This window comes from Aplysia californica, unplaced genomic scaffold (assembly GCF_000002075.1).
Source record: "Aplysia californica isolate F4 #8 unplaced genomic scaffold, AplCal3.0 scaffold00023, whole genome shotgun sequence".
Classification (NCBI taxonomy): Eukaryota; Metazoa; Mollusca; class Gastropoda; order Aplysiida; family Aplysiidae; genus Aplysia; species Aplysia californica.
In genome coordinates, this window is record NW_004797293.1 from 1,462,783 (window position 1) to 1,476,512 (window position 13,730).

Genomic DNA, 13,730 nt, shown 5'->3' on the forward strand with positions numbered 1-13,730 from the left:
GAAGAAGAAGAAGAAGAAGAAGAAGAAGAAGAAGAAGAAGAAGAAGAACAACAACAACAACAACAACAACAACAACAACAACAGCAACAACAACAGCAACAAAACGAAGGAAAGGCATACATTATTTTCAGTAATGGCTGACCGTCGTCAACTCAGTTGGTATCTTTATGAATTCTCAATGGAGCATCTTTATTGAAAATCCCTAATACGGTATACTGTTCATTCTCTTTTTAGTTTAGTCGCACGATCCTCCTTGCAGTGTTTATGAAATACCGCTTACCGCTTTTTAAATTTTAAAAAAGATTTTTTTGTATGTTTGTTTTTTCGATTTTCAAAGAAATTAGAGTAGTCAAGTTATTCGCGAGATTTTAATGAAAAGAATCATGAATCAAAATCTTTGTAAAAAGCGAAACGTGCAAAACATGAACCCCTGGAAATAAAACAATTAACAAAACAGTTTACAGTAGTTGTTGTTTTTTTTTCTCGCGCCATGCTTTCGACCTGTCACAGTGACATAATATGTCCTCAAGAGACCAGAACGGGCCTTTTCTGTCATTAAAACACATTTTTTTGGAGGGGGGTGGGGGATTTTTTCTTTAAAATTTATATTCCAAATTATGTAGGGTAGCTTCTTATGTGGTAAAAGTAGTTCATTTACCCTGTTCTGATTCAAACACAGTCAAATTGCTGGGGGGGGTTGAGAACTAAAATATTCCTATTTTTTTCCTTCGGGTGGGAGGTGGTGGGATTGTAGAGGTGACAGTTTTGATAGAACTCTTGCTCAAATGCCTTTCCCAAAAAAAATGTAATATACTGTTATTTTGATAGTATGTACATTTTCATTTTTAGAATCAGATTTATACCACGACTTTTTAACATTATCATCAGATCATTGAACAAAAGGAAGCCTTGCTAATAACTGTTATGAAAGCAACCAACTTGTGTTTCGCGCGCTCTCATGACCTCATGCAGTTGCGAGCACCGTGCAACTCTAATAAATCAAAAACTTTGTCTTTCTTATTCTTTTGTCCTTTTTGTTAAGTTTAGTTCCCCTGAAAATTTTTGGTGCTGTTTACGTGTGGGCGGTGGTATTGTTTTGTTGTTGTTGTTGTTGTTTTTCTTGCTGTTGTTGTTGATGTTGTTGTTGTTGTTGTTGTTGTTGTTGTTGTTGTTGTTGTTGTTGTTGTTGTTGTTTTTGTTCTTGTTGTTGTTGATGTTGTTGTTGTTGTTGTTGTTGTTGTTGTTGTTTTTGTTGAAATATTTTGTAACTCAGTGTGAATTACTGTTTTACAACAAAAATATATCCATGACTTTGTATTTTTCATGTCTGGGCCTCGAAAGCGTCCTTTCTGCACTGCTAAGCATATTATTTTTCATCAAACTAAACAAGAAAGGAAATCAATTAGATCAGGGTGAAATTCATTAGAACTGTTAGCCATTTGATCATTCATTTTATCAGTTGGATTTTTTGTTCTATCTTCCTGGACGCAGAAGTGAACTTCAGTTAATGGATGTTTGTAGGAAGGACATAACCTGATGATACGATTTGTTAGTGCCTCTATGCACACGCTTTTGTTTGCCTGTGTGTACATGCTTGTGTGTGTGTGTGTGTGTGTGTGTGTGTGTGTGTGTGTGTGTGTGTGTGTATGTGTGTGTGTGTGTGTGTGTGTGTGTGTGTGTTGTACGCGCTCCTCTGTGTTAAAGCAATAGATGATTCAATAAATCGGAGGGGAACATAAACGAAAGAAAGAAAGAAGGTGTATGTGTGTGTGTGTTTGTTTGTGTGTGTAGTGTGTGTGTTTGTGTGTAGTGTGTGTGTTTGTTTGTGTGTGTAGTGTGTGTGTTTGTGTGCAGTGTGTGTGTGTGTGTGTTTGTGTGTGTATGTGTGTGTGTGTGTGTGTGTGTTTGTGTGTGTGTGTAGTGTGTGTGTTTGTGTGTAGTGTGTGTGTGTGTTTGTGTATGTGCGTGTTTGAGTGTGTATCTGTGTGTCAGTGTGTGTGTATGTGTGTGTGTGTGTGTGAGTAAGTATGTTTTAGCGAGAGAGAGAATGAGAGAGAGAGAGAGAGAGAGAGAGAGAGAGAGAGAGAGAGAGGGAGAGAGAGCGAGAGAAAAGAGAAAGAGAGGAGGGGGAGAGAGTTGGAGGGCATGGTGGGTGGATTTAGAACGGCATGGGGAAAAATGGAGAGCGAGCCAGTGCAAAAGGAGATTGGATTCGGTGGCGTAGTAAAAATAAATAAATGCAGTAATATCAACCACAATAGCGACTCACAAACAAACCAACGCCTACTCGAAACAATACTCAACTAAAAAGATAACACGAAAAAAACAACAACAAAAAAGATATGGAAAAAACTTCTGCAAACTTTTACGGAAAACAAAAGACTGGTAATTTGTTATTAATTGTCTGTATACAAAAATAAGCTCACTTGAAAGAAAATGTGCTATTCCATTAGCTAGCGTTCTCAACATCGTACTCTTCAGAGATTCAGCTTTGATTATTGAAAAACGGAAAATTACACTCGTGTTCATCCGTGTCACGATCATTATTTATAACGACGCGGTGAAATCAGGCGCTCGACTGCTTATAGGCATATTTTGGAGTTATTGATGCCATCTTAAAGCTTGTCTGTTTGTATTGCTTTAGTTAAAATACCCATCTATCTTAGATAGAAGTTGAGTTTTTTGCGATTGAAGCCTGGTGTCAGTGGTAAAATTAAATTAGCAAGAAAATGGCCGCCAAATGTGCATTTACATATTTTGTTATGCCATAAGCTTTTTTAGTTCATTTTACACAGAAATGCGTTTCTAAACAGACATAAACAAGCATAAAAGGTGTTGATAAAAAGAAATTAATAAAAGTATAAATAAATAATTGCCCAACACCCAGAACAATGTTGTTTTTTAACATTTTTAATTCGTTCTTTGACGAGCGGCTAATTTCATCACAATGCCTAACATTATTGTTTCGTATCATGTTAAGTAGCATCAGTTGTATAATATTAAGCATTATGATTATCTACCCCAAGAGATCGTGAGATTAATTTTCATATGAAGACGATAATATAGAGCTGCTTCTTCAAATAACACCAGACCTTAAACAAAGTTCACTAGGGTTCGCAAAGTTGTGGCCAAAACCATAAAACAGTTTCACCGACGCATGGATGGACTGTTTCAGTGTGGTCGAGTGTAGAAATCTTTGTCCCGTTAAGTTCATAGTATTGGATAAGGCTTTTAAAGTTTTAGTGTTTCTAATAGGGCGTGAGACATGCGAAAACAAGCAAATCGTCCTCCCTCACACCGCTTACTCTAAACCATCCGCGTCACACGCATACATACACACACACACACACACACACACACACACACACACACACACACACACACACACACATACACACACACACACACACACACACGCACACACATGTGAAAACACAAAGACACAAACATAGACTTATAAGCACAAACACGTACATATTTATACACACATACATACACACACACACACACACACACACACACACACACACACACACACACACGCACGCACACACATACATATACACACACATACATTCTTAGGCAGCCCCCACTCAATTCTGCAAACACACACACACACACACTCACACACACACATACACACACACATTCACATTCACAAAGGTAATCAAACGTAAGTCTACTTTTACAATGTAGTTGTTGGCTCATTGTTCTGCACTTTAGATATATCATTTTCACAATGAAAAACGCGCAACCCTCGTTTCGGGTAAAACGTCGTCGCTCGAAAGGTTTGCACGGCACGTCACTACAAAATTCACAGAAGCGAAGATGAATACAAAGCACTACCGAAGAATTACAAAGTTCTTCTTGACTTTAATTTTTCAACCCCTTTGAGTTAGACCATGAGGTCAGAAACAAATGTACTATCTGATCTATCGAAATGGTTAGATTATTCGTAGTTGTCATCAAGATATTCAAGAATTGCATTCGAAAATGCTTGACAGGACCAGATAGTGAAACTCCGAATTTCTCACGTCAAATTTCTCAAAACTAGGAATTGAGCAGATAGAACGTTTGAAGAATTCTAGTGTAAGGTTAGGTCTTCGACAGTTATCCCTTGGGGCAATTGAAGACAAGTTTCGTCAAACCTCAATTTTATATCGTATGATTGGATACATTTGAGGGGTAGAACTTGCTGTGAACGCTACCAAACTGATTTTTTCTTTGCTTCATTATAAATGAGTAATTGGTCTTTGTTTGCTTTATTTGTTGTTGTTGCTGTTGTTGTTTTTATTTCTTTGGCTTGTTTTTGTTTTTTTTCGAGATTTTGATCAAATTGTGCCCAAATGATAGCTTTTGCCCTCCAAGACGGAAAGGCATGACCGCCCTCAAATGTTTGAAATCATATCAAATTGAGACTTGACAAACGTTTCCGCAATCTGAACTGATTAAAAGTATTGATACACAGAAGGAAAAAAATCCCTAAGAAAAACGGTCACATAGATTCTAAGTAGAAATCAGGTGCACTGCCGGTTGAAGAACAGGTGGTCGACTACCTCACAGTTCTTGCAGGAACACGCAGCGTAGAAGAATGAGTTTTACTGGAGTGGAGAAAGTAATGGACAAATTACGTCTGTAAAGTACTCGTTTTTTAAATTGAATAGTTGAGATAACTAGACACGCGACTGTTTCCACCGAAAAAAAAGAAAATCTATCTCTCTCGGTCTATCTATTTCTCTCTCTGTGTCTGTCTGTATGTCTTTTACTCTCACGCCCTCCCACTCACCCCCTCCCCCTTCCCCCTTTCTCTCTCTAGCCCCGTAAAACAAAAACTCCAATACAAAGCGAAAACAACTATTAAACCGATGAAATGTCATCAAAACCAGAAAAGGAGGAACTTTGAGGTCATGAAGGCAATGAACTCGAATTTCTTAATAATAACCCCTGCTCTATTTTGCTCTCTCACACCACTGCGCTTCCACGCTCACTAGTCAACAAGGGGTGGTGGACGATGCAATAGCTAGCAGTCATGACATAATACATATAATTCGTCAACCATAAATTGATGACAACCTTTAAGAGTGAAGGAGAAAGAAATTATAGATCCAGCACGCAACCGCGAATAGATTACAGGGGCAAAGAGAGAAAGGTAGAGATGACAATAGCAAACAACTTGCAGTCATCACAAACGCCACAACTCACCAAAGCAGGACCTTTCCTATAAAAGAGGTGGGCTTATAAAATTATAAATAGATGAAATTAAACGTTCCTGATTTTCACTAAAATTAAGAGTTCTATAAAATAATCCGAATTCAAGGACGCTCTGGATAAGATCAACCGGTTCATCATGCATTGTCAAGAATAGCTCAATGATTTCTGTTTACCCACAGTCGTCGGCAGAAATCAATTTTATTGCTCAGAGCCACGGTTGAGCGAAGCAGAGACTACTGATTGATCCAGGTTTCCTCGGTATGACTTTATGATTCAATACCCTAACAAAAGTTTCTGCCTACCACCCGGAACGGCATACTCACACATGACCTGCCGTTATACAAATAACTTCCGGTAATCATCTGGTGTAATTTGGGGTGAGGGGGGGGGGGGGATAAACGAGGAGAGGGAATAAAAAAAGGGGAGGGTGGTGGAGTAAAACGGGAACGGTAGGGCGGGAAGGGATGACGTACGATAACTAGCCTTTGCTGATGACGTCAAAGCGCTTATTTCGGTACTATTCTGTCACGTACTCTCCTCTATTTCTACGCGTACTGCGTACCTCTCTATCATCCCTTGAGAAAATCTTCCACTGTAATAGAGACATTGGGAGGAAGCACAGATGACCTATACATGTGACTATGGACAATGAAATTACCCCATAGCTCACAAACCAATCACTGTTGGCCTGGAGATATAATTAGCACACAATTTTTTCCTGTAGACATCTTTGTGGCACAACTGCTTGATTAGACAATGGCCGGAAGTGTGTGAGTGAGTGTGTGCGTGTGTGTGTGTGTGTGTGTGTGTGTGTGTGTGTGCGCGCGTGTGTGTGTGTGTGTGTGTGTGTGTGTGTGTGACTGTGTGTGTGTGTGTGTGTGTGTGAGAGAGAGAGAGAGAGAGAGTGTGTGTGCGCGTGTGTGTGATGTGTGTGTGTGTGTGTGTGTGTGTGTGTGTGTGTGTGTGTGTGTGTGTGTGTGTGTGTGTGTGTGTGTGTGTGTGTGTGTGTGTGTGTGACCGTGGGGGGGGGGGGGGGGGAATGTCACCCTATACGTCTGTCTTTGAATACTATTTTGTTAGACAGAGACAGGTTACTGCCGTTCATCGTGCATGCACATAGTAAGATTTTCTGATTGCGATCGGACGGTATGAAACCGATTCCCTAAACTGCTAGACAAAAATTGTATGTGTTAAGCCTTATTCATTAGGGTGGTTGGCGGGTGTTCTACTGTGGTGTGCTCCTTATTCCTATCAAATATGGTCGTCCTGGTCTCTCCTCCTTCTCTTTGGTGCTGTTACTGTTATGGTGACCACATCCAAACATATAGGCTAAGGCAAAAACCTCTGCTCCATTCGACTGCCCACGTCCAGAAAGATGAACGACGTTTGCTCAGGCGTCTTCAGGTGTGGTGATTTAGTTTTAGTAAGAATTGTACTGCATTTTCAACACGATAAGGACAAATAAGTGTCGAAGATTATACTTTTTTCCAAGAGAGTAATATACACACAAAAAAGACATGGAGGGACGTAAGGACGATAGATGTTTAATAGAAGAGCAGAAGCACACTACACCAGAGCACCTACCAACCACCCACCGGTGTGGTGAACACAAAAAGTATCTTTGGTCAAGAACATCTTAAAAGAAATAGCGTTGGGAAGGTGGGGAGTTGTCATCATGATGTACTACAGTAGTAGTCCACTACTACTACTACTACTACTACTACTACTACTACTACTACTACTACTACTACTCATCATCATCATCATCATCATCATCATTTATTGGCGTCGGTGGCCTAGTGATTAGGCTCTCGGACTCGCAACCGTAAGGTCGTGGGTTCGAATCCCGTCAGGGACCGGACGTTGTGTCCTTGGAAAAGGCACTTTACACGAATTTTCCTCACTTCACCCAGGTGGGAATGGGTACCCAGCTATAGACAGCGAAAGATCTTGTCAGTTTGTTAGTGTTTGAGCGCTTAATCAGCTGCTTGCACTGTATGCTACCCGGGAAGCTGAGAATGTTTCGGAGTGTTCTATGGTCTGCTGGGGTAATAATATAGTGTAAAGCGCATAGAGCCTGCTGTTGAGCGGGGATGTGCGCTATACAAATGCCATTTATTATTATTTATTTTCATCATCATCATCATCATCATCATCATCATCATCATCATCATCATCATCATCATTATAGTAATCATCATCATCATAAGCTTAATAATAATCATTTTATTAATAACTATAATCTTCACAATGATAATAGCTCGTCCGTCAATATCTGAGGATGACCAGCACATCAGCAGAGAAGAAGAATATTTCTCCAGCTAATAAGGACATTTAAATAATTAACGGTTATGATGACCTGTGGCTTCTGTTGTAGCCGATGAGACCAATACTGGCAGAAAAATGTTTGCCACATTCTAAATATTATTTTTTTTAAAAGCTCCACTAAAATTTGTGCGAAGATTTGGGGCTTCAGTCTTGGTTTCAGTATTTCTTATTCGTGAAGCGTCATGTTATGATTTGCTGCCCACTGTGACTGCTGCTCTCCAGCTGGGTCTGTCAGGAGCTGGGCTCTCCCATGTCGCTTGCATAAACTAGTCATATACAGTCACATTATTTCTATTATTATTATTATTATTATTATTATTATTATTATTATTATTATTATTATTATTATTATTATTAATAATAATATTATCATTCTTATTATTATTATTAATATTATTAATTATTAATAATATTTTTATTATCAGTAGGTCCACTATTATCAGTATTATTATTAACATTATTATTATTATTACTAGACCGTTTAAAATGAAGCAATTCGGGTACGAATACACTCGAGAAGAGTGCAACATTTTCAACAATGTGGATTTTTGAATTCTAAATCCCTCTAAAGAATCGATCTCTTTAAAGTTTCGTCAGAATAATGACGCTATCGAAAAAGAATCTGAACTTCAAATTCAGTCTTTACAAGTACAAGATCCTCATTTCGCCCATAAGTGACAGGAATAACCATTGTTAAGGTGTGTGCTACATTTAAAGTTTTGTTTAGAACTCTCTCAGAGGTTTTACGCTCCAATTCGAATGGTTTCACAGAATTCTTTGGGGGGTGTTTTTGCGGACTATTGTTTTATAAATCGAAAACCCCGGTTTTTTTCCCTTTATTCTTTTTTTCTTTTTTTTCCCCAAAGAGCCCTATCTGGCCGGAAGACCCGAAGTAATGCTTTGTTACACCAGGTTTCAGAATTTCTTTTGTTCTTGTCCGCTGATTTTCGTCTTATCCTGTAGGAATTTGGCGTTAGCTTTATCACGCCCATTGCCATGCTCATTCTGAAATGGAATTACAAGTATTTGTGAATCATTAAAAGAGATAAAGATCTCGGACTAGAAGAAATCTAGACTAAACGTAGCCAAAGAACGAGCAATAAAATGAACATATTATATTTTTATCTGTCAAAGAAACTGTGCTGCGTCCTGGCGTAGATAGGTCAAAAAGTAAAGATAGGTTGTTCCCACATCCGATCCGGACATTGGGGATTGCCTTGTCAGTGAGACAACTTCCTGAGCCTTCGGCATATTGTGGTTCGGTGGCAAGTTTCTTTCCATGCCGCCGTTACTTCCCCAACTTTAAGTCAGGTACCCATTACTGCTGGGTGGGCAGTAGGGGGCGAAAAATATCCATGTCCGAACCGAGGCTCGAACCCAGATTTTCCGCTTCGGAGACGAGCGCACTAACCGCTCCGCCACCGCACCCTAGGTAATGTCGAAAAAAACCCAAACAACAAAAAATCTTTATTCTGAAATTTTAAAAAAATGAATTTTTACTTGTTTTCTTACATCCCATAGTTCCCTATTGTCTAATATAAATGAGATTAATTAATAGGCATTCCAGAAAGGGGTGCGAAACTTAAAAAAAAAAAAAGCAACAAGAAGACATACTCATTAAGACCCCAAAAAAGCAAAAAAAAAAAAAAAGAAAACGTTAAGGAAAAAAAAGAAAAAAAGAGACCAACAAACAGACGCGTATTTTCCACCACATGTGCTGGGGGGCGAAATTAGTTAAGCTTGCCTTTCAACAACGACTACGGAGCCAGATCCCAAAACCTTACCAATGATCTCTAGAACGTTATTTCTCAAAGTGTGGGTTTCAAAAAAGGATTTAAAGACCACTTGGCTATTTGAAAAACAGGATCAATGTATCACGTTGGCCATCTGGTCCCAGCAACGAAACAATTATTTCCTTCTTTTGTCGCAAACCCAAAGCTTTAATTGTTTTGAGATACCGTCATCCGTTTACTCTTTTAGTAGTACTTACTCGTCCCTCCACTCCCTCCTCCTCCTCCCCCTTCTGTCTATCCGTCTGTCTATCCCTATCTCTTCTCTCTGTATGTCTGTTTATCTGTCTGTCTGCCCTCACTCATCCCTGTCAATCTGTCTGTCTGCCTGTCTCTCTCTCTCACACTTTCTCTTCTGTCTCCATTCCTCTATCTAGTCTATCTCGCTCTAGCTTTTTTTTTATCTCCCCCCTCCCCAACTCCCCCTTCTACTTTTGAAGCTAAAAAAATCTCATTCACTGTTTCATTCAGATCATGTTTTGCCTGGAACCTGCAAACTACGTCACAAGTGTGATACTCCTTACGTCATTACTTGCAGTGACGTACTGCCAGTTCTCAGAAGAAGCACCAGCAGAAAACCGGGAGCAAGGCTCAGACAATGTGGAGTTCCCCAAAGGTTAGTAGCACCCACTCCACTTACTTGCAGCGACAAATGGTCAAACGACCTCATTTTATCATTTCCCTTGATCTCAATCCTGATTTCTGTTTTCCCTCTTTGATTTTAGAAATGGATAAGTTGAGATAGCAATCAGCTGATCTCCACACTAAGAAATTGGCAGCAGCATGGTAAATACATAATACGCACACGTACTTATCATCACACCCTCCCCCACACACACTCGCGTACACCCGCACGCACACACTCACATACACAGATATATACACACACGCACGTGCACTCACATATACACATACACTCTCTCTTTCTCTCTTTTCCCTCCCCCTTCCTTACACACACAAACTCACACGTACGAACATACGAACACACGCACACACACACGCACACACACGCAAACACACACACAAAGGCACTCACACACACACGACAATGAGTGAATATAGTCCGTACACAAAAAGCTATGAATGTATTATTTTACATTGTTTGATTTTCTGCTATTCGTTTTTCCATAAAACCTGCACTTCTGATAGACGTCTGATAGCAGTCAGAATTTGATGGGTATTTGGTGTTAACAGTGATTCTCTTTGCTAGCTTCGCAATATTGATGTTTTAAAGCTGAGTGACAATAAAATATTATTATTCGCCCTACTACTCATGACACATTGTCTCCAAATATACATCGTGGAAAATTTGGTCCAGTCAGTTTCATTTTTTTTAACGATGGAGTTTTACACTAGCATCAAAACATAATGTTATGTTATTAAAACAGCTTATAAGCTGGGCTTTGGCCTTGCCGGTAAGGGCCAGTCCTGGTTGAGAGAGGTACAAGTGCCCCAGAGAAAGACCAAGACACTGTATAAAAAAGTCTTCCCCTAATGGAAATCGAGGTCAGGTCTTCAGCGTGCGACAGCTAAGCACCTAACTTTTACGAAAAAGACCATCCATAGTCCAGTTCAGCTGGTCGGAGATAAGACAAATACAATACAGACATCAGGAACAGTTGTTTAATGATTGAGAATGTTTTACGTCCTTTTTGACACAATTTACCCTTCATGACAGGGCTGACCCGGGTTGGGGCCATATTGCTACTATAGAAATAGAATTACAAAGTTGTCTGCTCAATACCTAGTTTTGAGAAATCTGACATCAATTTTTTTTAGTTTCACAACATGTCAAGCCTTTTTTTAATGCAGTTATTTGAATTTCTTGATAACGACTCCGAATATTCTTATAATTTTGATCGAGCAGATAAAGCATTTTTGTTGCTTTCTGACATATTGATCTTAGTAACTCGAAACGACCAAATATGTCAGATGGAACGTTGTAGTTCTGAGGTAAAGATATAGTATCCTATTAAAATGTCAAGGCAGGGTTTTGGAAATGTTGTGCTATTTGGTAATGGATCATACGCTGCAACTATAACATTTTCACAATACGGACTTCTCGAATGGTGAACTTAACCATTAAACAGACACGAAACTTTAAGTCTTTCAGTATTTCTATTTTTGTTTCTTCTTATGAAGAATCAACCATCTCTCAGCCATTAAATAAAGAAAAAATATATAGAAGGGAAAAAATGAAAACACTCCACTGAACGATTCAACCCTGGGTTTCGCAGAAACGCATTACAATGTAAATGTGAAATGGGTTAATGTTGATTGTAGGAGATTCACTTTTATGAAAAAATGTACGCTACCAGCGTATAGATTACATGGTAGGAGTACGGGTAATGTTAGTATGCTGATTTCACAATTCTTCAAAGTACAGCGTCAGTTCATGGGTTCAAATCCCGCTGGTTGACCGACATTGTGTCCTTGTGAAACGCACTTTACCAGCTTTTTTCTCGCTGAAACAAGACAAGATATGAATGGGTACCCGGCTAGAGTCAGCTAACGATCTTGTCAGCTTGTTAGTATTTGAGCACATAATGAGCTGCTACTGGCACTGTACACTTCTCGAAAAGCCGAACATGTTTCTGAGTTAGTGTACTCGATCTCTTTGTGCTGTTACCTGATTTAATTACGATCACACCTTTACTCTTAGATCTCAACGTATTGGGTTATTTTAAAGCCCATTTCAAAGGGCATCAAACGAAACATTTTTCTTGCGGAAAGTTGATCCGTATTTAAGTACAAGTTCAAGTATCCATTCTCTGAACGTGCGAACAAAGTAAGGCGAACATTTTTACCATTTCCCTTCCTAGGTTTGGTGGCGTCGTTGGCCTTGTGGTTAGGCTACCGGACTTGTAATCGTGAGATTGCGGGTTCGGGGGTTCGAGCCTGAGCTGGGTCCGATATTGTATCCTTGGAAAAGCACTTTAAACGAATATCCCACTTGGCCTGGTCCTCTCGGAGATGGACGTTAAACTTTGAGGTCCTGCCTCTTAAATAAACTAATAGTGTTAATAGGGTGTTACACATATACCATTCCACCATTTCCCCTCGTAGGCTTGGGACTATCACAAATACATGTCACTTTTAGTAATTATTTTATGTGAGGCCGCTTTATAAGGGAATGTTGTTTATTAATATAGAGGTATTTTACATCTGTAACAGGCCTTGACTTAACAAAAGACTACCGTTTTAAAATTTATGAAACTGTAGACCAAATGTTCTGAAGAAATTTTTGTGTTTTGTGCTGTGCCTCAATGTTGGCAAGATGTAAGAAGAAGGCATGGATCGAAGTTAGTTCTCATTTCAGATCATTGTTTATTAATTTACTCTTCATGTGTTTCAACGAAGACAAAACATAGTGGCAATGGAAGGTCTAGGGGGCATTGCCTGTGTGCAAACTGGGGTTCTGGTTATAAGTACATTATGCGTCATGGCACGGTGGAATCAGGCGCTCGTCAGTTTTGGGGTACATGGATATATTATTTTTATAATCTTATAGTCTCTTCATTTGTCTTGCTTGTGACGAAAAAAAAAATATCCATCTATCTTGAATAGAAGTCGAGATATTTGGGATTGAAGGTGGTGGGGTTGCCTGGTTTCAGACCTAAAGTTAGAGAGAAAATGCCCGCCAAAGTATGCCGACCTCCATAGCTAGAGATTCCTTAGAAGCTGAAAATGTACACTTTTTGTGTCTTTAATCAACGTTTTGTAGTAAAACCAACCCCCTCAAAACTGTTTCTAAATGGACATAAAAGGTGTTCAACCATTTTTTTTAAATTCGAAAAATGTAATAATAATTCCCAAACCGGTGGAAAAATGCCTGTTTCTTTGATTTCATTATTATGACGAGCGCCTAATTCCGTCAAGATTCCTTACATTATTATTACGAGTGTGTTGTCCATCTTTAGTGTGTAGTGAAACAGCCGTCAGTGCAAATTGGGTAGCATATTCTACCTCACACGTATCAATGAGGCATAACAATTCATTTAGTTATGAAGACAGAGACTCTAAAAATGTTGTGCAATGTTGTTTTTTTGTAATGAATCACGCATCATTAATGTTTTCGACACTGCACCGATACTCACCCATTGCTCATCCATTGTTTGCTTTAACAATAGATGATGACATCATGTCAACTACTTCAAACCTAATGTGCCCACTCGTTCAGATCAAGGAAACCCTTCTGAGTGCACTAAGGTCGTCAGGGGTAATAATAGAGTGTAGAGCGCATAGAGCTTGCACACAAATGCTATCTAATGTGAAAGTTATTATTATTTTGATGATGATGATGATGATGATGATGATGATGATGATGATGATGATGATGATGATGATGATGATGATGATGATGATGATGATGATGATAAAGCGCATAGAGCCTGCTGTTGA

At 39.1% G+C, this 13,730-nt stretch overlaps 1 protein-coding gene across 1 annotated transcript in view; it reads left to right on the plus strand.

Moving 5' to 3' along the window:
• The window catches only part of LOC101859684, a 48,332-nt gene that overhangs the window by 15,518 nt on the left and 19,084 nt on the right, over positions 1 to 13,730 (plus strand). Inside the window, exon 2 of the mRNA XM_005090902.3 lies at positions 9,801 to 9,945. Within this exon, the coding sequence (XP_005090959.1) occupies positions 9,804 to 9,945 (142 nt within the window). The 5' untranslated portion in view covers positions 9,801 to 9,803. The remainder of the gene's footprint in view (positions 1 to 9,800; positions 9,946 to 13,730) is intronic.